This window comes from Bos grunniens, chromosome 3 (assembly GCF_055505025.1).
Source record: "Bos grunniens cultivar Pamir isolate PY7600 chromosome 3, Bosgru_T2T1.0, whole genome shotgun sequence".
Classification (NCBI taxonomy): Eukaryota; Metazoa; Chordata; class Mammalia; order Artiodactyla; family Bovidae; genus Bos; species Bos grunniens.
In genome coordinates this window covers 37,621,037-37,648,302 of record NC_141167.1, presented here as the reverse complement: position 1 = coordinate 37,648,302, position 27,266 = coordinate 37,621,037, and the positions used below count along the sequence as shown (strand labels likewise).

At 37.4% G+C, this 27,266-nt stretch overlaps 1 protein-coding gene across 13 annotated transcripts in view; it reads right to left on the bottom strand.

The window, feature by feature from the left end:
* The window catches only part of PATJ (PATJ crumbs cell polarity complex component), a 389,086-nt gene that overhangs the window by 282,388 nt on the left and 79,432 nt on the right, over positions 1–27,266 (bottom strand). For 12 of the 13 annotated variants that reach the window (XM_086394286.1, XM_086394288.1, XM_086394293.1 and 9 more), the window contains exons 15-17: positions 26,213–26,347; positions 21,642–21,803; positions 17,957–18,088 (exon numbers count right to left, since the gene is read on the bottom strand). In XM_086394286.1, coding sequence (XP_086250412.1) covers positions 17,957–18,088; positions 21,642–21,803; positions 26,213–26,347 — 429 coding nt within the window. The remainder of the gene's footprint in view (positions 1–17,956; positions 18,089–21,641; positions 21,804–26,212; positions 26,348–27,266) is intronic. The other variant, XM_086394291.1, reaches the window with a different exon arrangement.

The window sequence follows — 27,266 nt, the reverse complement described above, 5'->3', positions numbered from 1 at the left end:
CATTCCATCGGCCAGAAATGCTTTCCCCGCCCCACTGCCCTTATCCGTACCTTTGCCACTAGAGTCAGCTCACATGTTTCCTCCAATGAGCAGCTTTCCCAGATCTTCCAAAGAAGACTCAAGCACTTCCTACTCTGAATATCTCTAAACCTAAAAAAGACCTTCCCTTACAGCATTTTTCATAATATAGTTTCCTTATTGTCCTGACCTTTTAGAATAAGTAAGGCCCTCCTGCTAGATGTATCCACAGCATGTTGCATTTTTTCCTATTACAACTCTTTTGACATTTTACTGGAATTATTTTAACTGTCTTCCCTACTAAAAATAAGCTTCATGAGTACAAGGATATGTTTGCTTATTGCTATTTTATTCCCAGGGCTGACTACAGAGCCTGCCACATAGAAGGGACTGAATAATAGCTGAAAACATCAAATGACTGAATCTATTTAGTTTCATACTCTTTGCTGGACTGTAAGTACACCAAAGGCAAAGGCCACATCCCATCATTTGTAACAACCAACTCTTAACCCTTACTGAGCTCTTGCCATGCCACCAGGCATGACTTAAATATCTTAAATCTTTGAATCAATTTAATCCTCACAGCAACGTGAGGTAGGTTCCATTATCATTCCTACTTTGCAGATGAAAATACTAAGACAGAGGAAAAATAAATAACCAAAACACACAATTGGTAAGTAATAGAACCAGAATTTAAACCAGCCAGTTAAGCTCCAGAGTTTATGCTTTTAGCCACTTATGAGATACAGCTTCTTAATATAAGCATTTGCTGAATGAATGAATGCTGAGAAAAAGTAAATTGTTAGAACATATATTTATTATTACCTTGCCAAAGTGTATAAAACTGAGCCCCTTAAATACCCTACTTGACCACCAGAGGTTTATATGTTGGTAGTTAGTCGAAAGAATGCACAGCATGTACAGGGTGCCTACGTAGACAGTTAAACATGCGCTTGCTGATTTTATTTTTTAATTTATTTATTTCTTTGACCCTGTGGAGTCTTGGTTGCAGCGTGTGGGAACTTCACTGGGGCACACGTACTCTAGTTGCGGTGCTCGGTTTCACAAGTCGTGGCATGCAGGCTCCACAGCATGCAGGCCTCAGTAGTTACAGCAGGCAAGCTTAGCTGTTCGCAGCATGTGAGGCGTTAGTTCCCCAACCTGTGTCCCCTCTGTCGCAAGGCAGAGTCTTAACCACTGGACCACCAAAGAAGCACCTTGCCAATGTTAATTTACATTTAGGTTCTCAAGAATCCATTCCTTTGGTGAGCTAAGAACATTTACAGGTGAATACATACAAACATGTGACAACCATTACGACCGAATGGATGGAATTCAAAGTTTTGAAGTGTCTATAAAAATGTATTATATGAATATTTGTATACATTCCCATAGATCAAAGAGACTGGAGTTCACATAAACTACAGCACCGTACAGGGGTGGTTCAGTTGGAATTGGGCTCTCTCAGAGACAAGGGTATCAGGCAGAAGAGGTAGAGAGCGCTCTCCTTAAAGGTGCTCCAAAACTAAAACAATGGACACAAGCAAGTAACCAAGGCAAACTCAGTGGAAAGGCACGAAGCAGGAAATGTTACATAAAAAAGAGACAGAGGAAACAAACGAGAAGAAAAGTGCTCACGTTGAATAAACTGGCCAATGCCTCAGTAAGAGGCATTTTTTAGAAAAACAGGAATAAAAGATATAAACCAAGGACACTTCTGACATTCAACTTTTACATGTTTGTGATATTACTCCAACGAAGGAAAACAAAAATCAAGGGGTAACAATGACTTAACTACACGAATGCAAAACAAAGGATAAATCTGGGGTTGTTCTTCTTGTTTGAAAAATCCACCCCGGGTGATGGATCAAATTTTTTAAAACATTAAATAATGGAATAAGAATGTAGAGACCACAATAGGATGGCAAAGACATAGGCCATAGTTTATTTTGTGTAAAAATTATTTACCTCAGATAACGTTCACACTTACTGTCAACTAGGTAAAATAAAATACAAAGCTGGCCGATAGTAAACTCATGAGGAGAAACATAGTACCTACGTCACTACAGCTGTGTGCTGATAGTTCACCACACCAAAACACGTGCTCTCCTCTTTTACAGGAGTCCTTCACCAAAAGGAAATGAGTCCAAAGAATGACCAGGAAAACAGCTTCAGACAACTGTGAGACAGAAAGTGCTCTACGAATCAGATCTCCTAACCTATGAATTCACTATTGTGGTGACATTATTACAGAATCAGGCTACTGAATTTTACTCCATAAACAAGTACTCACATTAGGGTGAGGAATTGTGTCTCAAGGATTATTTGGAAGTCTCTACATACATTAATTTCTGGATAACACAAGGCAGCTAGCACACACTATTTGATAAGAGAATTGCTCCAACTAAATAATGGTCAACTGAGAGAAAACTATGAAAGTAGCAAGGAGACAAATACTTGTTTCTGGAAGGGTATACTCATTTCTTTTTTGACTTACTACCTTTTATTGTATTGAAATATATAACACGGGGCTTCCCTGGTGGCTCAATAGTAAAGAATGTGCCTGCCAACGCAGGAGACATGGGTTTGATCCCTGGTCTAGGAAGATCCCACACGCTGCAGAGAAACTAATCCCATGCGCCACAACTGCGGAGCCTGTGCTCTAGAGCCTGGGAGCAACAACTCCTGAGCCCACGCGCAGCCACTACTGAGGCCTGCATGTCCTAGAGCCTGTGCTCTGCAACAAGAGAAGCCACCGCAGCGAGAAGGCTGTGCACCACAGCTAGGGAACAGCCCCGCAGCAACCAAGACCCAGCACGGCCAAAAATAAATAAATATATAAATAAAACACATAACATAAAATGTACCATTTTAACCATTTTCAAGTGTACGGTTCAGTGGCAAGTACATCCACATGGCTGAACTACTGTCACCACTATTCAACCCCAGAACATTTTTATCTTCCCAAACTGAAACGCCACGCCCATTAAATGAGTTTCTATTCCCGCCTACCCGCCCCCCGCCGGCCACCCAATACCCAGTTCCTGGTAACCGCTATTCTTTTTTCTGTCTCTATGAATTTGTTCTAGGTCTGAAGACTATACTCTTAAACGTGGTAATACTTTTTTGAACCAAAGAGTAGTAAGTTAAAATCGAAGTGAGTTAACAGCTAAATCTCAAGGAAGTTACTGAAATGGAGAACACAGAAAGAAACCATTAAGGTTAAAAACAAGACAGCCAGCTATTTCATAGTAGAAGTAGGCAGAAGAAGGAATCGAGTGTAAAGAAGGGCAAAGCAAAGATTCTTTTACACACGCACACACACAGAGATGTGTAGATCTTAATGAAAAAATAGTGATCTGCAGGAGCTCTGATGTACAGCTGCTGTGAATTAAAATTTCCAGTGACCAATGTCAGTCAGGAAACAGGAATCCAAACATTCTTCTAAAAAGAAGAAAATATAGATAAAGAAAAGACAGTGAAAACAGCCATTCAATTCGCTAGTGGTAGAATGGGTGTGTATTAGAAGTCAAGCAACAAGTTTTGAGCCCCCAGCCTGACTGTGTACAATTTCACAAGTTCTTGATTTCTCTGTATCAGTTTCCTTAATTGTAAAATGGGAAAGTTGGATACGTGACAGTTGTGATCCATTTCCCCAACTCCTAAATACTATAACTAAATTTGACAGGATAGCTTGAGTCAAATTTGTTACTAATTTCTACCAAAACAGTCACAAAACCACTATAAAAAGTAGGGAATGACAGAAGTTAATTCAAAACACAGAATCAGCAATGGAAAAGACTACACTTTGGTCACAAACATGGAATAAATGTAGTTAGTAATGTCTTTGAAGAACTCATAAAAATGCTGCTTAACTATGCAATCTCTAACTTCCTTGAGTATTCCACCATCAAAACAAAAGATACAACAAAATATTTACATGTGCTCTTTTTTATAAGATGAATATTAGAACAACTTTTTTTTACCATTTCTTGATAGCAACAAAAGACACGTTAGAGACTATTAGTTGAATTAAAATCACTAGCATAGTTCTGGTTTAAGATAACAGGAGGTAATTAATTACACTAAAAGAGCATCTTCTGCTTGACCAATAAGCTAAGCATTTACTTTTAGGAAAGAGAAAGAAATGGATTTATAGTGAATGCAAGGCAATAACCAAATGATTCTAATGAATAATGACTATGCTATCTTATCAGAATCTAACCCCATTTTTTACTATTTTATAATATAGCCAAGTTGTACACTAATCATACCAATTACCACAATACCATCACATTCAAAATATAAGTGCCCACAAAATACTTTCAGTGCACTCAAGATAAATTAAACTGATATGGTTCCTGGCTCCTTGTGTCTTATTACTTCCTAAATACTCTTAGACATTAAGAATAGATTTTTCCACGCATCATACGTAGACTGAAACAGTCCCTGAGCAGCACAGTAAGCACAGCACACAAGGCAATTAAAAGAGCACTAGGAGAGAAGTGGACAGAGCAACTTGCTAAAAGATCAACATACAATCTAAAATAGAGGAAAAAATACATGGGCTTGCACATCATTTTATTCTGTATAGTTTCACATTTTAAATATCTATTTTAAACATCATAACAATTTAATTGATTCAAGCAGAGCCCCGTGACTTTACCTTTTTCCTTCTTAATCTCCTAGTTGGTATTCTCCTTGGATACAAAATATTGTCTCTGGATATCTCATCTTTTGAAAATTTTATATCATGCTGTAATTGTTTATATATTTACTATTCACTTCTGGCCCAGGAATTCTACTATTTAGTAAGGAAAACAAAACAAAATGAACCACACAGCTATCCTTTATCTCAAAGCCCCACCATCACTTGGCTGAAATGGCTGGGATTCCACCAGGCTGATGGTAGTACTCAAGGACAAAGTCACACCCTCTATTTTAACTACATTACATCTGTCTACCAATGCAAGAGACACAGATTTGATCCCTGATCTGGGAAGATCTCACATGCCACAGAGCAACTAAGCCCATGTGCCACAACGATTGAGCCTGTGCTCTAAAGCTGGGGAGCCACAGCTACTGAGGCCATGTGCCACAGCTACTAAAACCCATGCACCGTAGAGCCCATGCTCTGAAACAAGAGAAAGCACCACAATGAGAACCCATGCACTGAAACTAGAGAATAGCCCCTGCTCAGCACAGCTAGAAAAAAAGTCCACACAGCAATGAACACCCAGCACAGCCAAAAATAAATTAAAAAATAAATTAAAATATTTTTTAAAGTAACACTAGTTGAAATGTGTATATACCTAACACAACTGAACTATACACTTAAAAATTAAGATGGTAAATTTTATGTTATGTGTATTTTACCCAAAAAAAATTTTAGAAGAAAATGAATTTATAAATAAGATACATCCCTTGATGGACATAAGTGTGAGCAGGCTTCTGGAGTTGGTGATGGACAGGGAAGCCTGGCGTGCTACAGTCCATGGGGCCGCAAAGAGTCAGACATGACTGAGCGACTGAACTGAACTGAAACTGATATCCTATTATCTTCTAGAGAAAAACTATATTAGTTGAAAGTTATTATGATGCTGGAAAAGTATAGACACAGAAAACTTTTAAAAGCTTTTTTAAAGTATTAGTTTTGAAATTTATTTTAATTTTCCAAACAAATTACTCTCAGCGTAAGCTAAACAGTTACAGATACCAGCTGAGTGATACTGTTCAAACTGTTTAATCTCTCAGACTTGAGTTTTTCATTGTAAGTGGAAATGACAATAATACAGATTTCATAGTTATTTAAGGCATTAAATGAGATAAGGCATGATTAAGGACTTGGAAAGCCCACAGTAATCACTTCATAAGTGCTTTTACTCTTATTCTTGCTGTAACTCCTTTTATTACTGTTTAGCAGGAAGATGATGGAAAAGAAGTTGATTGGACATATGTGTTTGAGGACTTAACAATTACTGTCTTATCTACTGCCTTCTAAATTCAACTGAGCATGTGTGCTTTAGCCCAACAGTGCTATCAATTGCTAAACCATCCCTGGTATTAATTACCCTTACATTTTAATACATGACAACAAAGTGTTGACCTCACAGTCTCCAGATATGCAGACCTCTGCACCTGAAGGGAGGCTCTTGCTAAACCATCCCTGATAATACACTTACATGTTAATACATGACAGTGAAGCGTTGACCTCCTACTCTCCAGATACACAGACCTCTGTACCTGAAGGGAGGCTCAAGGCAGCATGGGCTCCTTAGCCCTCACTCCTCCTTAAAGCAGATACTGAAAGACAGGAGCCATCTCTACCCTGTGAGCTTCTTTGACAACCACCATCAAAGGACACAGGATGCTTTCCGTTCTTTAGAAAAGATTCTGTGATCTTTTTTTTTTCAGTCCTTGAAAGGGCAACCAGCACTCTGGGATATGCAGAACAAAACTTTGCCAACTTTGAAACCACACCAGAGAAACAGTAAGGAGTCCTACTAGGAAACATAAGGTAAAACATGCACAGTTTCTACTCTCTGGCAGTGAATGGCCATTGGGTCTTTAAAGAGCTTGGTTAGATAAGAGGAGTAAGAGCAAGAGACCACAAGGGTTCAGGGAAATGTGAAGTCACCCTTCCGGGACCGTACTAAATGTTTCTCCCTGGAAAGAGAATTAGAAACTTTTATCATCTTTCACTGAAGCCACCATTATGAAGAACCAGTGTTGTTTCTGGTCTAAAAGCCATACTTTCACATTGCTGGGCCACAGATTTGGGAGCCCAGCTCCACTGCTTACTAACTGGATGATCCTGAGCAAATTCCTTAGCCTCCTGTCATCAAGTTCCTCATCTATAAAATGAGGATGTTTGTAGGATGTGCCTCAAGGTGCTATAGAGATAATTAAACCAGTATGTGTAAGCAGGACAGAATTACTGGCCATTATTATCATCATGTGAAATGGCAGCCATATCTTACAAATATTAGAAAATTTCTCAAAGGATTTTTTCCATTAAAAGGAATAAAACGTGAAAGTTTAGATAGATATTAAACAGTTCACAGTTACTAAAGAAAATAAAGACCCGAAAGCAGGGCCAAGTTACCAATTCTAGGACATTCCTGTGCCTACCACCTGTTTGTGTACAAAGCGTTCCCCAGTTCCCCATGAGGCCTCTCTGGATCCTAAGAAACAATTATCACAAGTCTCTTACCACTGTCAAAATCATAATGTATTATAGAGAATTGTCCCAAAGTCTGTTTATTTCATTCTATTTTAACATACATTTATTATCCACTGTCTCTTTACTCCCAGTTGAATTTAAACTCCCTAAGGACAGACGGTCTCTTACCTATTTTGTTTATTTCTATATTCCCAGTGTCTGGAACAATGCCTAGTATAGGAGATGCCCCATATACATTTGTTAAATAAGATCTTGAAAGGAAGTGGATCCTTTCATCTTTATATCCCCATACCAGTTCATAAATGAATAATAATTTTTGGAAGGAGATAATGAATAATAAGTATAGCAAGTCTATGCTTAGACTTTATTTTTATGAATCATCATCATCATCATTTTTCAGTAACTAGGAACACATTATTTTATATCCAGAAAAACGTAGGCATTTATATACATCTTTTATTTAGTTTTTACAGCTTTAAAAGGCAAATATTATTTCTATTTTAGAGATTATTATATAAGAAAGATTAACAGGCTTGTCCAAAGTCCTAGGAGGATGTCATAGCCAGAAGGCAAATCCTGGTCCTTTCTGATGCTATGTTCACAGTGGCATACTGGTGAACATAATACCTGATTAAAGTAAAACACAGCGGGAACTGCCGTAAGCGAAACTTGAGCCCTGGAAAGGGGTATGTCAAGATCAGGCAGACGATCTCCTTTCATGCCTCATTAACAAATTAGGCTTTTGGTACCAGAAGGAGGCAATACCACTGTCCAGCCCTCACTGGGAGAGCATGGCTTCTCTGGACCATTGCCCAGCTCCAAATGACACCCACAAAAAGGGCAGCACAGTAGAAACCACCATGCCTTAGGAAAACAGGTTCGTAATACCTGCTGGTGGATCTGATTCCACCCTTCTGTCATACTCTAGGAAGGGCTATGACTTTCATCTACTAGCATGGTTCTCAACACTGACATCAGAATCCAGCGGGAACTTTCAAAACACACCCACACATAGAGGTAGACTGGTGATGAAACAGCTCTAGAGGCTGAGTTTTCTCTTTAGACAAACTTTTTCCACTTCAGGGAAAAAAAAAAAGTTATTGTTCTGTTTTTAGTTACATGGGAGACAGAGATGCAAAGTCAGACTGACAGTCACTAACTTCCTGGAATGTTTTGAGCATTTCATAGAAAAGAAATATTTACCAGGTATTGCAGTAAACCTGAGCACCTTTATGCCTATATTTTAGCTTTTCACAGTCGTTTCATAAACACTAATATTTATCATTCAGCCATTTCTAGAACACTCACTAAAGGTAATATAACAAATGTATCATTTTCAGAATCTCCTCCTCCTCAGCAATGCCTTCTATTAACGCAGAAAGAGTCCTTAAGAAACATTTATGAAAAGGAGCATGACCCTCTGAGAAAGCACCATCCAGCTGACAAGCATTTGCTGCCTGCCCTCTATTCTCTCTCTCCCCCGTTAGACACAATGGGATTTTTTGCCAAATTCATATTCCAGAGGAGCCATGAAATTCCCGCAAAGTTCAACATCAGGCCTGACTTAAGATCTTTAAGGCCTCCTGCTAACTTCATCCCCCAGCAGCTGCCCTGCTAAGGCAAGCTTTTGATCTGTACTATCTGGATTTCAAGCTGATGTACACACAGCCTCTTTGATCTCTGATTAAGTGGCTTCTGGTCTCCTGATGCCTTTAGTCTTGCTGCACTGTGGTGTTTGCGAGTCAGTCGTCATCCTGAGCACACTACAAACTCCACACACCAGGAGTGGCCTCCCTTCATTCACCCACTTCGCAGGCTTGAAAAGCAATCTTTAAGCCATGAGAGAATTTCCCCAGTAGCCACAATCAATCCACTCCATGAACACACTATGAAGAATTATTTTTCAAATGAAGCAGCTTAAAATGATTTAAAGGATATGGAACTTTCCCATAGAGGGGAAGGAAGCAAATCCTCTGTGAAAAGAAAGCTTCAGCCCAGTTGGCACTGGAGCTTACAGTACTTTGATGTTAATAAAAATAAATGTGGATAGGGATCAGGATGAGCAAAGATTGGGTCTTTATCAGTCCTAAGTTCCACTGAGCAAAAGTGACCTTTAAATGCAGCTGCATGGTTTGTTCAACGGTAGGCTGTGGGATATATTGATATTTCCAAGAACACGGATACTACCATTAGGAGCAGACTGACTGCATTTTACTTAGTACCAATATCTTAATCCTATATGGATGAATAAGATCCAGAGTTCCTTACAAAAAAAAAAGATAAAAACAGAAAGAAAAAAAAGACCCAAAACCAGATCCTGGTGGCCACGTTATAAGATTCCTTGAGCATTAATTAAAGTGGAACTGTATAACAACTTACAATATATTTCCATCCTGAATATTTTAGATTCTGGAAACAGTACAGGTTTGAACCTGATTTTTTAATGTTACTAATATAGGTACTACTACATGTTTAAATTATATCAATATCTATCAAATTCTATACCCCAGATTCAATAAACTAATCTCTTGGCACGAACATAAAGATAGTGGGCTTCTACAAGTTACTAAAGACTATGTAATGATAGCAGCATTCACCCAAAATCTCACCAGCTGAGCTACAGGGAAGCCCCTCAAAAATCTCAAATCTTGTTGCATATATTAAGTCCTTAATTTCTTCCATTTTTAAAGTCCAGCTTCTGATAACAAGATTAAAAGTGGTGGAAAAAATAGAATAGATTTTGGTGCATTAATATCATAGTCTGGGGACTTCCCTGGTGGTCCAGTGGCTGAGACTCTGCGCTCCCAATGCAGGGGGCCTGGGTTCGATCCCTGGACCAGGAGCTAGATCCCACATGCAGCAACTAAGACCCAGTGCAGCCAAATTAAAATAAATAAATGATTAAAAAAAAATATCATAGTCTGAATATAAATAGTTTATGCCCTCTCTTAGCTACACGTGAAAGTAAGTTTAAGTGTTAGTCGCTCAGTCGTGTCTGATTCTTTGCAACCCCATGGACTGTAGTCTGCCAGGCTCTTCTGTCCCTGGAATTCTCCAGGCAAGAATACTGGAGTGGGTTGCCATTCCTTTCTCCATCTCTTAGCTATAAAGGTCAATAAATTAATTACTGACAATATAAAGTTAAAACAAAGTTGATAGTTATATATTGCTATTACTTAATCTGTCTATATTGTAGAAAACCATTAGCAAACCCATGAATTATGCACCTACTTACACTTTATCTTTCTTACACTTTAAATAACTTTAAAATTATTTAAACAAAGAAATTACAGTAGATATCAATTTTAAGTGGTCTAAGTACATGAGTCTCACAAACATTTATGTTCAAGCAGTTTGGTAAAAATGTATCAAAATTTAAGGGATGAATGCTCTTTTGATGAGCAATTCCTCTTCTAGGAATTTATCACAAGATATACTTGCATATTTTTTATAAAAGAGTATGATAAGGATATCCACTACAGTCTCATTTGAAATACCCCCCAACTGAGTACAGGAGCTTGGTTAAATAACTGATTACACAACAGCAATAATATAGTATGCAGGCATTTAAAAATATGAGGTAGCTCTAGGGGCTTCCCAGGTGGTACTAGCAGTAAAGAACCCACCTGCCAATGCAAGAGACTAGAGAGACAAGTGTTCGATCCCTGGGTCAGGAAAATCCCCTGGAGGAGGGCATGGGAACCCATTCCAGTATTCTTGCCTAGAGAATCCCACGGACAGAGGAGAAAGGTGGGCTACAGTCCATAGGGTCGCAAAGAGTGAGACGCGACTAAAGCGACTTAGCACATAAATTCTAAAATGCAAGAACATATAATGGAAGGGGGAAAAGCAATGTACTGAAAGATTGTATGACATATTCTATTTATGCATTAAAAAATTAAAAAAAACATTAAACAATCAGAAAACTACCACCATATAATTGTACCTGTATAAAATATCTCTGGAAAGACAGACAAGAAAATCAGGAGTTTTTATCTGGGACATAAAAAGTGAGGGATTATGGTCAGAAGTATGTATACCCATCACAGGATAGCGTTACGTACCTTTGAATTTTTATACACTATATATATGTTACTTATTTTTAAAACACTTTTAATACATACCAAATGTTATTATGTTGCACACATAAGGAAAAAAAAACACATACATAAAATGTATACACTCCCTTCCAATAATTTTCAAAAAATTTTTAAGAATTTCATCTAATAGAGTAAGTCAGGTAAAAACTACACACTAGATTTTTCTCACAAATACTAAGGAATAATATATCCAAGACTCAGGCTTCCCTGGTGGCTCAGAGGTTAAAGCTTCTGCCTGGAATGCAGGAGACCTGGAGTTGATCCCTGGGTAGGGAAGATCCCCTGGAGAAGGAAATGGCACCCCACTCCAGTACTCTTGCCTGGAGAATCCCATGGAGGGAGGAGCCTGGTAGGCTACAGTCCATGGGGTGCGAAGAGTTGGACATGACTGAGCGACTTCACTTCACTTCAGCAGTACCCCAATGTTTTATATTCATATTTATACTATTGAAGTTTTACAACCCATTTCTTCTAAGAAAAAATAATCACTGTTAATTTTTATAGGGAGTTATATTTTTATGATTTTTTTTAAATCAGCAATCTTTGGTCTTTCAAACGAGTTCTTCAAGTGTTACTAACAGTATTTATGTATGAATTTATGTATGAATTACCTCTCAATGGCTGTGCTATCATGCTTTCTATTTTTCTTTCTCTCAGTGTCTCAGATAAACCCAAAGCCTTTCAAAAATATCTGCTTTGGCAAAAATTGAATTTGGTTTCCATATCAGGAAGGGAGAGAACTGAGGAATGGGGTGTAGGAGGGACGAGAATTATTGGTTAATAAATTTTACCTGCTAAATCACTAAAATTCAGAAGTATCAAGAATGGCAATATCATGGCTAATGTTCAAAAATTGGCTAACGTCAAACATTTCCAGTGAATTATAATCATGAGAGGTTATTTAAAGTTCAACATAAATCAAAACACCAGAAAATATCCAATTGCAATGTTTAATTTATAAGGTCAACTGAAGGTAAAATCCACACACTTCCAAATTTATCTCAAGCTTTTTGGTAGAAATTAAAAATTACAGGCTCTCAGACTACCTAATAATTGCTTCATTATTGAACATTATTCCACAACAAATTACTTGCACTAATTTAGGATTCTTAAATTTGTAATCATTTTCATTTGAAGCAATAAACACTAGCTTTTACACAGTGCATATAAGCACACTCTATTAATTTTTAATACTTACTAAACTTTCATATAACCACTGAAAATGAGAATACTATCTAGCAGCTTGTCTTTAAGATATAAGACTGTTTAGCAAGCTGAAAAAAACAGGAAGATTTGCTGCAATAAATTTATTACAGGAATTCTCTATAATAAAATGAGCATGGAAATACCACTGATAAGTAAAGAAGTAGTATGTGTGGTGGTTAAAAGCACAGATTCTGGCAGTTCAAACTCTAGTTTTGCCAACCAGTAGCTGTGTGAATTTGGACAACTAACTTAACCTCTCTGTTCCTCAGGTTCCTCACTTCTGAAATGAGGATAACATATAGTTCTCATTAGGAATACATTAAGCAATTAGAACAGAGACTAGCGAACAGCAAACACTCAGTATATGTTAGCTATTATTGAATTTGTATTCATTATCTGGATTAATATTAGGATTAATAGCAATATGAAAGTGAAAGTCACTCAGTTGTGTCCGACTCTTTGTGACACCATGGACTATACAGTCCATGGAATTCTCCTGGCCAGAACACTGGAGTGGGTAGCCTTTCCCTTCTCCAGGGGATCTTCCCAACCTAGGGATCATACCCAGGTCTCCCACATTGCAGGCAGATTCTTTACCAGTTGAGCCACAAGGGAAGCCCAAGAATACTGGAGCAGGTAGCCTATCCCTTCTCCAGGGAATCTTCCCAACCCAGGAATCCAACCAGGGTCTCCTGCATTGCAGGCGGATTCTTTACCAACTGAGCTATGAGGGAAGGCCAATATCAATATCAGCATTAGTTATATTTCCAAGAATAAAGATAATACATATCAGTTATGGGAAATCAAGACAAAGATAAGTAGGACACGGTATGTAATCTACTTATCTTTGGCAAAAAAAAAAAAAATATATATATACTATAAAAACTTATAACCAAATTTTTGAAGAATTCTATATTGCTTAGAAACAGTACACAGTTGAGCCATAACATTCATGTCCTTGACAAACAGTGCACATCATTGTTTTCTATAACACAGTCCTATAAGGCATGATGTTATGTGACAAAGGGCTCTTTCAATATGGTGCACACACAGGGCCAGAATTTAAGTAACCATGACAGGAAGCAATATCTAGACATACATGAGACTAGCAAGTGTCCTGCTGCTGCTGCTAAGTCACTTCAGTCGTGTCCGACTCTGTGCGACCCCATAGACGGCAGCCCACCAGGCTCTGCCATCCCTGGGATTCTCCAGGCAAGAACCCTGGAGTGGGTTGCCATTCCCTTCTCCAATGCATGAAAGTGAAAAGTGAAAGTGAAGTCGCTCAGTCATGTCTGACTCTAGCGACCCCATGGACTGCAGCCTACCAGGCTCCTCCATCCCTGGGATTCTCCAGGCAAGAACACTGGAGTGGGTTGCCATTCCCTTCTCCAATGCATGAAAGTGAAAAGTGAAAGTGAAGTCGCTCAGTCATATCTGACTCTAGCGACCCCATGGACTGCAGCCCCAGGCTACTCAGTCCATGGGATTTTCCAGGCAAGAGTACTAGAGTGGGGTGCCATTGCCTTCTCCGAACAAGTGTCCTACTTCCATTCAAATCACAGCCAAAAAAGTTACAATCACTTTACCCTAAATTTAATGAGGAGACTTACAACCTGAGTCATATTTACTAAGTCTTCTGTGTTTCTTTCTCCTCCTCCTTCACCCCAGTCTATTTAAAATGCTTTTCATGAAAATGAATTGCCACACTTTCCTCTTTGGCCATATGACTCAGCTGTAGATCTGTGTATCAGATTCAGCTCTTTCATTGAAGTACAGAGATCTGCTTCTTTTCTCTGCTCAACTACACAACTTCCATCACTGGTGACTCACTGAATTCCCTGTCCAGATTGCCACCCCATCGTTCCAAGACCAGTTCAAGATCCTTTGTCTGCTCACTCATCTCTTCCTAAGGTTTGGCTCAATTTAGGTAAAAAGTAAATTTCTGGGCTATAACCACAATTGGGTAATTCATATATGGGTCATCAAGCGTTGGCTGCATTTGAGAACATAATTTTACACTTAAATTTAAACTTCACTAAACAAAGGTAAAGTGAAAGTGAAATCGCTCAGTCGAGTCTGACTCTTTTCAACCCCATGGACTGTAGCCCACCAGGCTCCTCTGTCTGTGGGATTTTCCAGGCAAGAATACTGGAGTGGGTTGCCATTCCCTTCTCTAGGAGATTTTCCTGACCCAGGGATTGAACCCAGGTCTCCCGAATGGTAGGCAGACGCTTTACCGTCTGAGCCACCAAGGAAGTCCTTACAAAGGTATCTATTCATCAGTTTCTCTAATCTAACTAGATGGTTAAAATTGATAGAATACAAAAATACTGTAGTATGGTTCCCTATTATACTATAGTATGAGGACAATATCAAGACTTTTTGTGCTTGTTTTCTAAATTAGATGATTATTAATAACACTGACATTTCCAAAATAAATATAACACTTCCCATATCTTTACATATTAATTTACTTAATCCAAAACAATTGTTTGAGCCAAACATTATCCTCATTTTATACATAAAGAAATTGTAAAAACACCTACAAATTAGATATTGTATCTAATTTTGTCAGACTCTTGAGGAAGTTCTTATTTTTCTACAGAAAAACTCATTAGTGAGAAACATGGTTAACTTAAAATTCAAACTAACTTTTCAATCTCTTCAATACTGCTAATGCAGGTCTTTTACAACCTAGAAGCTCTCCCACTCTACTAAAGTATTCTCTCTGTGGTTAAGATATTCCTATAGCACTTCTTATTTGAAATATGCTAAGCCTGGAGTTGGGGGTGAAGATCAGCGTCAGCCCTATTCAGCTGCCTAATCAATTCATACATGAAGCATCAAATTCAATAATAACCAGGAACGTGACCTCTCGTGGCTTTTGCTAAACTTTCACCTGGCCCTGCAAAAAATATTTTCGAACTTTAGAATTTATTACCTAATTATCAACAAGGGATGGTACAACCGATTAATTAACTTGCTCAAAACCAAATTTTATATTGTGTTTACGTGCCATCTAAATGTCAAAGTAGATAACAGTTCTACATACAGCTGACAAATGCTGAAACTGTGCTGTGTACAACTATAAGCGTATTTAAGGCTGACTTAAGAAAAACATTCAACTTAAGACAATGCTTTTTCTTCCAAGGTTAGCTGTAGAAATAAATATGCTGAGCCCTTTAATGTGAATCAAAGTAGCATTTAGAAAATGAAATTTTTATTCAGTCAGTTCTCCCATAAGCACAAAAGCAAGAATATCTAACATTTCTTTTACAGTAAAATTACTTTTTATAATCTGTGCAGAAATAAACATCTATATGTATAATGGTGATTGTGAGGAAGATACAAATTAAAACAAAATTAAAAAAAAAACAAACAAAGGTTGTTACAACACATACCTATATGAATACAATGAAAAGGGTTAAGCACTGACTCATATACATATATAATACACACACATATATATACTATACTATATGCGTGTGTGTGTAAAGCTCAGAACTGATCAAAAGAATTTTTCTCTTAGCTAGGGATTAAACTGTTAAAGACTATAAAGTTTTTCTTTCCATCTTCTACTGACGTTTTTGAGTTTTCTTTAATTTCTGAAGCATTTCTCTAACATGTGTGATATTCTAAATATAAAACCTGCAGATAACATTTTTAAACGGATAAGAGCAATCATTATAAGAATGCAAAAACATATAGATTCCAATAATAGTGGAAATACAGCCGAATATCTAAGACCACATCTGAAAGGGGTTTTCTAAACTAAACCACAACTATTAACACGTTGCTGCTGCTGCTGCTGCTGCTAAGTCTCTTCCGTCGTGTCTGACTCTGTGTGACCCCATAGACGGCAGCCCACCAGGCTCCCCCGTCCCTGGGATTCTCCAGGCAAGAACATTGGAGTGGGTTGCCATTTCCTTCTCCAGAGCATGAAAATGAAAAGTGAAAGTGAAGTCGCTTAGTCCTGTCTGACTCTTAGCGGCTCCATGGACTGCAGCCTACCAGGCTCCTTCATCCATGGGATTCTCTAGGCAAGAGTACTGGAGTGGGTGCCATTGCCTTCTCTGACATATTAACAACAACAATAAAGACAACTGAATGTGTTCATTCAGTCCCAGTTAATTTCATCTAACCTAAATGTTACTTGATCATTATGCAAATATTTATCAATCATCTACCATCTATACTAGGTAATAGGGCAACACTGAAGAGGAAAAAGTATCAGCCATTTATTTTATATACCCTAATATTAAACAACATATAAACTTCCAGAATTTTACAGTATTAATATTTCTTGATAAAGATTTCTCAAAATATGCATTATTTGGAATCAACAACTCATAATTCAATAATATTCCAAAGAGAACTTCCAATAACGAAGAGGGTTATCTGGCATAGAAATATGCCAGCAAAAATAAAATAGACATAATCTATTTCAGTAATGTTAAACCACACTGCCAAAATATGGAATTTAATGTTCTTACATAATTCTCAAAGTATTTTTCTTTCCATCTATTCCCGATTGCCTTATTTAAAAAAAAATTGATTTTTATATCACTTGGCATTTTATGTGCTTTGATAGAGTACATTTTGCTTTATTAAACCACAATGTGTTTAGGCAGCACCGATGTATTAAAATATGCATCTTAAAAGTGAAGAGATTTCTTGCCAACAGTTTTAATTCCCCATGATAATCAGATGGTCTAAAAATACTTTAACTGGTAAACTGGTATAACATATAAATGTCTTATGATGACCTTTCACATTGCTCTCCCCACCCCAAATGCATCAGTAACTATACTGTATTTATAATTAGGAGGCATACAAATACATAAATATTATATGTTCTATATTAAATAGAAATATAAATTTCACCAAGAACAGTTCTACTTAGTTACGCTCACTGAGATTAATAGATAGGCAAAACTATAAAAACCTTCCTGTGAAAGGAAGGGAGAGGAGAGTGAGAATTGGGAATGACTGCTAATATGTATAGGGTTTTTTTCTGGGGGTGATGAAAATATTCTTAAATTAGACCATGGTGAAGGTTGCACAACTTGAATATACTAAAAACAACCGAACTGTATGCTTTAAATGGGTGAATTTTATGGTATGTGAAATACATCTCAATAAAGTTGGAGGGAAAAAACCCTCCATATAAAAAAATTCATCAAGTCCCAGTCTCTAAAAGCATCCATGGGTATAAAACTACCGCTTCCCTTATTGTCCCGTTATTATATCATCTGGCATTTTATTAACTAAGGGATTTATCAACTTTAAAGGTAACAATAGTAATTACAATACCCTGCCTTTGGACAGTTGCATTTTACATTAAACAACTCAGTTTTGCCTAAGTCAGTAGGAGCTTTAAACAATTACTCCTTCATATAACTTTAATAAAAACTAACTGCTTCAAAAAATTCTGTACAGGTTCTTATACCTGGTAATCCAAAATGCTGAATCCCAAGCCTTTATGATCTTTCACTAGTTCAACAATCTTGACTTCAGAAGACCACAGTGCTAATTCCCCATCATCATCTTCTTCGGTATTGACATCTACATTGTATTCAGCCTGAAATAACAAGGAACATAAATGCTTCAAAACACTCTCCATTCAATACTGAAAAAAATGAACACATCAGCAATCTCATTGCTTCTCCTCAAATTGAGGATACTTTTTGGCATGCATAGTTTTTCTTTTTAATTTTTTAAAAGGGGCATGCACTGGGACACATATACTTAATATAAAATCTTCATGAAAATTAAAGCACTGAAAAAAACCAGACTGTTCATATGGTTTCTTTTTTTAAGTTAAAGTATCTGTTTCATTCAAAGTATTAACACTGACCTCTTATACTAAAATGAGTTCTGTCATCCCATTAGAAGCATAAAAGGAAAAATATGCAATTTAAGAAAATATGAAAACATCACACAAAGTCAAAGCTTATAAGACATTTCAGTAGCAACACCTGAATTTATAATTACAATGAGAGAGAGAAAGATACCAACACAGAGAAAGGCTAGGATAGGACACAGAGATACCACTTCTTTTGGCTCCTAGAAGTTTTCAAGAAAAATTTAACTAGAAAAGTAAGTTGAAAAAAATCCAAGTCTTTGGGACTCATGTAAGTCTAAAAACAGGTGAAAACCAGAGTTGAAACAATGAAACCCTGATCCTGGAGGAAGTAGGCATGCACAACTGTCCACAGTACACAGATCCTTCGTTACTTTGCCTGACTTCTCACTCCTATACCCCGCTATTCCAAGCTCCCTCCTTTCAGGGAGAGTCACTGCCATTTAGAATTCTAGGAAGCTAAATGATAGAGTACCAATGAGTTGACTACGCAGAACAGCTGCTCCAATCGTCTGCTTTTATACTATTTATAGCATTGTATTATTTTCATGCCTCCCAGGTGGCGCTCTGGTAAAGAATCTACCTGCCAATGCAGGAGATGCAGGTTCAATCCCTGGGTCGGGAAGATCCCCTGGAGAAGGGAATGGCAACCCACTCCAGTATTCTTGCCTGAAGAATCCCATGGAGAGAGGAGCCTGGCTGGGGCTACAGTCCATGGGGTCGCAAAGAGTCAGACACGGCTAAGCGACTGAGCATACACACACACACACACACATTATGTTCATGTGATTTATCTTTTCCAAATAGTCTAAACTTCTAATTAAGGCTCATGAATTATCTTCTTTTTCTTCGTGGCCCTGGCAATTAACAAAATGCCTAGCTTCTGGACTACACTGATGTGGGCTATCATAGAGTTTACCATGGTCATCCCCTCAACACAAAATATTGCATGGCTCATAGTAGACACTCAATAAATGCTTGTTCAATACATAATGAATCAATAATCTATCTTTGAGTGGCCTTCCCTTGACACTCTTTCTAAACAAAGCTATAAGTCTTTAAGAAGTCTACTTCTAAAAACTTTGAATGAACTTAGTAAATAAAATGGAGAAGGGGATGACAGAGGATGAGATGTCTGGATGCCATCACCGACTCAATGGACATGAGTTTGGGTGAACTCCGGGAGTTGGTGATGGACAGGGAGGCCTGGCGTGCTGCAATTCATGGGGTCACAAAGAGTCAGACATGACTGAGTGACTGAACTGAACTGATATCATTCCTACAAATATAATTTTGAGTGACCAGTTTAAGAAAATCCATATAACAGAATCAAAGCTGGTGGTCATGACACTCCTGTATTATGGAAGAGTAACGCACCAGAGCTAATACAAAAACATTTTAAAATTAGGGCTGGACCAGATCTCAAACTGTCCCTGAAGGACATGGTAGATTGAAGCTAAACAAGGGAACAATTTCTTGGTTCTTAGATAATAGAACTTGAAATAAGGGGGAATATTTTGGATCAATAAACTTCTGTTTATATCAGTCTGATGTGAGGAAATGATACATTTAAAAAGAAAACTATACTTTCCAATACAAAGTAAAGTCACAATGGTTAATACAATATGATTGATGTTTTACTGGGGCATTTAATACCTTCACTGATTAATGAGCATTAGAATTTTGGCTGAGCTGCCTAACCAGAGAGGGTTTAAGAACCTAAGATTGTATTGAGATAAATGAGAAAGAGACAGATGGAAAAGAGAGCCAGATTTTAAGAAACCACATGTAATTTTAAAACCCAAGTTTATATAAATTTCAAGGCACCAAAAGTAGATATTATATGCCAACCTGATATATATATCACTTTGATACAATCAATTCTGCATAACTACGGTATTTACAGAATAGAAAGCAATCAACTAATGGCCAGCAAGGTTGACATTCAGCATAATTCAAAGCTGTTGTTTACCCATTGTGGTAAAGCATGACGGATGGGAGCACAGAGTCAGCAAGCTGAGTTGGTGATTTACACACACCGTAAGATTAGATTAACGGCATTTTTATCAACCTTTTGAGGTAAGCTATTGCCCACATTTAATTTTAGTAAAGACTGCAAAAATCACAAAGTGTGGTACTTGAGTCCCTTTCTTGAAATACAAATACCAAGATAAACATTTAAAAAAATTATCAGCAACAATCAATGATTTACTAAACATTTCTTACATGCTCAGTAAAGAATAAAAACACGTAGAGATACAAAATAATTTTAAGATTTGGTCTGTGCCCACAGGAGCCATAAAAACAAACTTAACATACACTAAAGTATCTGTGACTACAGGACAGTACTAACTCTTGTATTTTAGGAAATCACAAAACAAAGACAGGTGGGTGGGAGGAGTTGAGAACAGCCATCACTAATTTTCAGTGAGCACTGTCTTTATGCAAGACATTATACTAAGAGTGCACACATTACTTCAATTCCTTCTCTCACCATTGATAAGGTACGTACAATAAGCACCCTTGTTTTCAGAGGAAGGAGATCAATAGAAAGTCAAGCTATTTGCTTATGGATTCAAAATCATTAAGAGGTAGAGGCAGCATTAGAGTCTACGTATCTTGAAAATCAGATGGAAGGTGGGTAAAAGGCCCAGCCCCGTGCGTCTAAACTGGTGTTAATGAATTATAATCTAAAAGAGTCCAGAAAGGGAAAAGGTGACATAAAAAGATAAAGCTACACATAACATAAGATGGCAAAACCTGTGCTTAAAACTGTTTTCATAATTACAATGCTCTTTAAAAAAAGACTTCCAGAGGCACAGAAAGTGTTATTTTATTCTCTGACCTTAAAAAGGCTTTTACAGCAATTTTTAGACTCACTTCAAAATTGGTCATAGATCTTCATGTTTTTAAAGCTCTGAAAAAGGGAAGTCCATTAGATATTCAACACTTACCAACATCTTAAACTTATTAAGATAAACTGAGTAGAACTGGGAGCTAAAAGTAACGAGTTCAGGCAATTACCAAAAAGGGGTTTTCTAAAATCAAAGAGCATGCACATTAATGTCACCAATCTTTCAAGTAAAAAAAATGACATTAATGGAAAGTAACCATCTGAAAAGCTATACATTGTTTTCTTTGAGAGATGCTGTTGTCAAGTAAGAGAGGTAGGAGGTTTTTCCCACCTCCTTCATATCTCAATACATTCTGGGGGCATCTTTGATGCCAGGACTTGCTTATGAGAACCACAGTACGTGTATCCATTCAGTACCTTCACTTCAGGAGGGGAGACTTCAGTGGTCCTGGGTTCATCTACAGAGGCTTCATCATCAAACAACCGTCGACAACAAACCAAGGTAAAGGGAGGTGGCACTTCTTTAAGAAAGGAGACTGCTTCTCGGCGAGATTTCCCATAGAGCTGCACGCCATTGACCTAGAAAGACAAGGGATAAGTCAGAATTGAGGAGGTCCCAAATGGAAAAAAAAAAAAAAAAAAAAACAACTCTTGCTTACATCAATCTATCAAAATGAAAACAGGCTATCACTTTCTTTTCCCTATAAACAAAAGGGCCTAAGTGCAATCATTTTAGTAGTAACAACAACAAAAAAAAAACCCAGAAATCTCTAAAACTGATAAAAATGAAGGTTAAGGTTTTACTGAGTTTGGTGAATAAAGTATAAAATGTGCTCAGAGTTCAACTATTACTGGGAATGTGATTTGCCTAATTTTTCACACCTCCCTGCTTTCTCCTTCCTATATCCCAAAGTATTCTCTCATTTACTCCCCATCTCTCCTTAAACACACTAAACACCAATTACAGCCTTAAGACCCCTTCCTTTTGCTTTTTCATTTTATAGGCATATCGATAGAGATATTAACACTGATTTTTAAGGCTGTTACAAACTGTTCAACTTACAATGTATAGGTAACAAAATCTAGGATACTCAGCTGTCAAATTTAGCATCAGCTCATAATTTTCTTTCTCATTCCATAAATTCAATATCATCCTAGAAAATCACCTCTATAGAAAAAAAATACACATAACTTTGCCTCAGATTTATTCTTACACACTCTGCCCTTACACAGCCATCAAGTGTAAGAAGTGTGTCAGATTTCCAAATTATTATACACAGGGTCCCACATGTTTAAAAGAACAAAACGGTAATCAACTGTTCATTATTAATAATTACTGCTTATCACCAAAAGATTATTTAAATTTCATATATTTAGTGCATAGTAACAATTCTTTGCACTAAAGATGATTTAGAAACATTAGTTAATTCTAATTAGTTTATTAGAATAAACTAATAAAAATAAGTTTATTCTAATTTTTCATACATATGACTTTAGCTCCAGGAGCTCTCTCATCCATCTGCCACTCCCAAAAAGCTAAGATATGAACACAATCCAGGCAACAAATAATCTTTTCACATATGACTCCTACCTTCCTGGGAGAGTTCAGCAGCATTATTAGTTTTAAAGGTATTTCTGGTCTGGTCTTAATTTCTGACAGGCGCAGTGCTAATGTCCAGATAACTGACAGGGCTGACTTTCCTGGGAGAACCTTTCCACAAAATCTATCATTGCTCAGAGAATACGAACACAGTGGTTTGTTAGAAGCATCCCATCAACAGTGGTTTGAGCCCCATCATTCATCCCTTGAAACTACTCTCGCCTATAACATACCCAGCACTTAGCATCAGACCAGACATAATCTCCCTGCCTCTTAATTATTTACAAAGAAATCACCACATAGTAAAGAGGCCCACATGTGCTTCAGGGAACTAGTCCTAGGAAGTCTCCCAGGACTTCATGACTGAGGAGGTGGTCCAGAGGAGAGCAAGTTATCGGATGAACGATTTTTTTCCTGGAAGAACTGCAAGTCAATCTTCACACAAAAACGGGGAGGGAGATCCATGTTACTGCTCACACCATATCCTTGGTGCCAACCAGCACCACAAGCACAGAAAGTTCTAAAATGAACCAAATAGGGAGTAATTCATATTGAAAGTAAAGCAAGTGGATATAACCAAAGCAGGAACTCTACCCATGCACAAGTATTTTAGTTTGTGCTTCATACTACTTCAATAAATTAGAAAATCACTTTTCAGGTTTTTATCTTGGAGTACACTTAAATATTTATTTAGCTCATTATTTATTCATTTGAATTGTCTCCAATTATTATAGCAATGCCTGGTGGTCCTCTTCACCACTCTCTATCACTAAAGGGACTGGTCACATTTCCCATTAGCAACTCCTATCTAAGGGGATTTATGGCCACTGTAAACAGCTGCTCTGGGCTGAGACTTGGCACAGTATTCTAACCCTGAGCATATTTGTGTTCCTGGTTTTAAGCTCTAAGCAGTACATTAAACACACACGCACAGTTTAGGAGTTTATTTGGCTAACTTTAAGGGACTTTTTAATTTCTATATTTAGTTGCTCAGAAGAAGCCAATTTGTATTTTAGAGTTTACAATATTTTTCTAGACTCTTGAAACCCTCTTAAGTACTGTCAAGTCCCGGTTATTCAGAATTCGGGGCTAGAAAACACACACACGTATTCATCTGCAGAGTATATAATACTGTTCTAGTATTGTCCCACTACTTCATTCAATCCTACCCCATAAAGGTTGCTTATAACTTTATACGGTAGTGATGTTGCCAGTGTCTCACAGTGAGATAATGTATAAAGCATTATCTTTACGTGTTTGATATTTCACTAAATCCCCACAGAGAGTGAAGCAGGCATTTATTGATGAAGAAAATGATTCTCAAAAAAAAAGGGACATGCTAGGACATATGGTTCAGCTGGGGCAAATTCAAAACCAAAAGCAGCTCTTCTGACTTCCAAATCTGTGCTTCTTCCCCTATTCCAAGTTCCTTCACCAGAAATCAGTACTTAAGAATTCAACCAGTCTGCATGCTACCTTGTTACAACACATTCTATTACAAGGCAGAAGGCCCTTGGAATTCCAATCTCAGCTAAGGCACAGGGGACTCAGCTGATGGCTGGGATCACCCACACTTTCTTTACTCAGATCCAGACAACATTTCTTTATCACCTACCATGTACTAGTAATGAATTATACACTGCAACTGAGTTGTAAGCTAAAAATGCCTTAAATGATACATTTTATGTTATGTATATTTACCACAAAAAAAGGAAACTAAACTGCTTTTTACTTATATTTCTGTATCTCCCAAATAAATATATCCCATTTCTCAATAACTCATAACTACATATTATGGAAATATTTTCCAAATGGCCTCCAATCTGTAGATTATCATGTGTGATACCATAACATTAGGCCATATACTGTGCAAATAAGAAGAGAAAGACATGATTCAGCACCAAGTTCCCATAAATGATAAAGTCTAGGGCATTAATTCACATTAAGCATCCCAACATCATTTCTTGAACACTTATAAAAAATAAGCCATTTATTACACCTTAAAACAGGATCCCAACACCTGGCCTCCTATGCTTATGAACAAATTTGCCAATAGCCACAGTACTTTTTTCTCAGACCTTAAAATTCAACTCGAAATTCTCAACATACTCCTCCAGGTGAAAGAACACTACTTTTAAAAAAATCCAACAAGAAACCTATTTGCTATCCTTGCCACCTCACTTTAAACAAATACAATTTTAGAAAGAAATCTCTACTTCCAGGCCCATGAAATTCTAATCTTGGCCAAGGCAACTAGGTTGATTCTATTACACCCAACTTAGGATTTCTTGTGGATCTAACACTTGGAAGAACCCTTTCCTACACAGCCTTCTCTAAGTTTGGCTACTGCCCACTTTTTTTTTTAGCCTCCCTGAAAGTAGTGTGATGTACTGAAAAACCAGTGAAATGGAAGTTACAAAAGATGAACTAAAGTCATAATTCTGTTAGTGGGTAAAGTTGGGGGAAATCAATGCCTTATTTTCTTATCTATAAAATTAAGGGCTGGTGCTTGGATTTGTCTGCTGTGTTGATGATAGAACTTTCCAATCTAATAAAATCTCTCAAGGATTCATGTCAAAGCATAAGTGCTCTAGAATTGCTCCAACTGAAGAGAGGCTCAGAAACCTGAGTAAGCCCACCAGAGGCTGCCATCTTGGGGGGAGGGAGTCCCAAAGAGACCGTTTGAAAGCCAGTCAGTAAAATATTAGCTGGAGGTTATCAAAACCCTCAAATAAATACAAGTGCATGTTTCAAACAAGGATCAGGGATTAGAGTCTTAAAAAAAGAATTTTGAAAAAAAAATTATGCTGTCAAACTGAATTGGCAAATTAGGTTCTTTCTTAATCATGAAAATAAGCACTCAAAAAAAGAACATCCCAGGAGTCCCAAAGGATAGAGATAATGAACTGAAAGTATATCATCTGCTTCTCTTATCACTACATAAAGTTGTTAGCATTTTTCTTCATGTTTATTTTTTCTAGCTTTATCTAGATATAATTGACATGTAACATGTACAAGTTTAAGGCATACAATGTAAATGACTTGATAAATATATTGTGAAATCATTACCACAATGAGGCCAATTAATATATCTATCACCTCACATAGTTTCCATACTGTGTGTGTGTGGTAAGAATACTTATCTACTATTTCAGCCACTTTCAAGTATACAGTACAGTTTTGTTAAGTATTTGTTGTTGTTGTTCAGTCACCCAGTCATGTCTGACTCTTTGCAACCCCATGGATAGTCAACAAGTATTTTTCAGTTTCTAGTAGCTCACATTGTATTGGCATTGGTGATATAACTCAGGATTTCCAGTGAGAACACATTTTCCTACAACTTAAAAATTCTTGTGCTGTATCTTTTTTCCCCCCTCAAAATTTTTACCTCAAGAAGTTCATCCTCTGGCTGTAGGAGGTTCAGTGTATCAAGAGGACCACCTGGAGCAATCGAAGAGATATAATGGTGCCCATCAAAGGAATCCACTTCCATGCCAAGCCTCAGAGTGTGAATGGGCAGCAGCTGCAGCAAAACATAGAGCAGTAATATAAACATGACATGGACACATCTGGCTGGTAATTCTCCATCAAATGTCACTTTGACATGATAGTCCCACCCCTTGAGTCAGATCACGAAAATCCTCAGACAGACAATAACTGGAAAACTAGCCTCAAGTAAAATATGAAGTCATTTCTCATCGTGTTCTCACTCTTTTCCTTTCAGATTCCCTGGGAACAGAGACAGACAGACAAAGTCTCCAATTCTAAGCTCTGGCACTCCAAACTTCCAATTGGTCCCAGAATGTATTCTGTGTTTCACTTTTCTGCAGGGCTTCTCATCCCTCCTTTTTATATGTAACTTAAGTTCCATTCACACTTCAATACCAAAAGCAGTGTCACTTCCATGAAGCCCTTCCTGAAATCTGAGTTAACTCACCTCCACCTGGAGGTGATATAAGGGTGGCTATAAGACTATCCTGTACACACCTCCATCACAGTGCACAACACACTGTGTTTAAAATTCCTATTTTCTTAACTGCCCCCCTGCTTGAGGGTATCTTTTCTCTCTATAACCTTAGGCCCTAGAATAGTACCAGCCCTCTGAAGATGGGCTCATAACATGTTATTTGAACTGATTCACAAAAGATGGTACCTCTTTCAAGTGTCTTTTCCATCTAACCAGTTTAAGTTAGAATACTTTCTGATGTGGGGGAGGCATGGGTGTGAAATAAAGAAGGCAATTGTCATTCTACTCTTGGAAGGTAAGAAAATGAGTGTCTTAGTGTTGTTGGCTATAAAGGTCAAGGGCATTCACCAAACTCCATGCCCTTCACTTTCAAAACTGGAGCTAATGATTTCTCACTGTGGCTATATAAACTCAAATACGGTAAATGGTACTAATTATGATTTATACTCCCTATATCAATAGTCCATTTATCTAA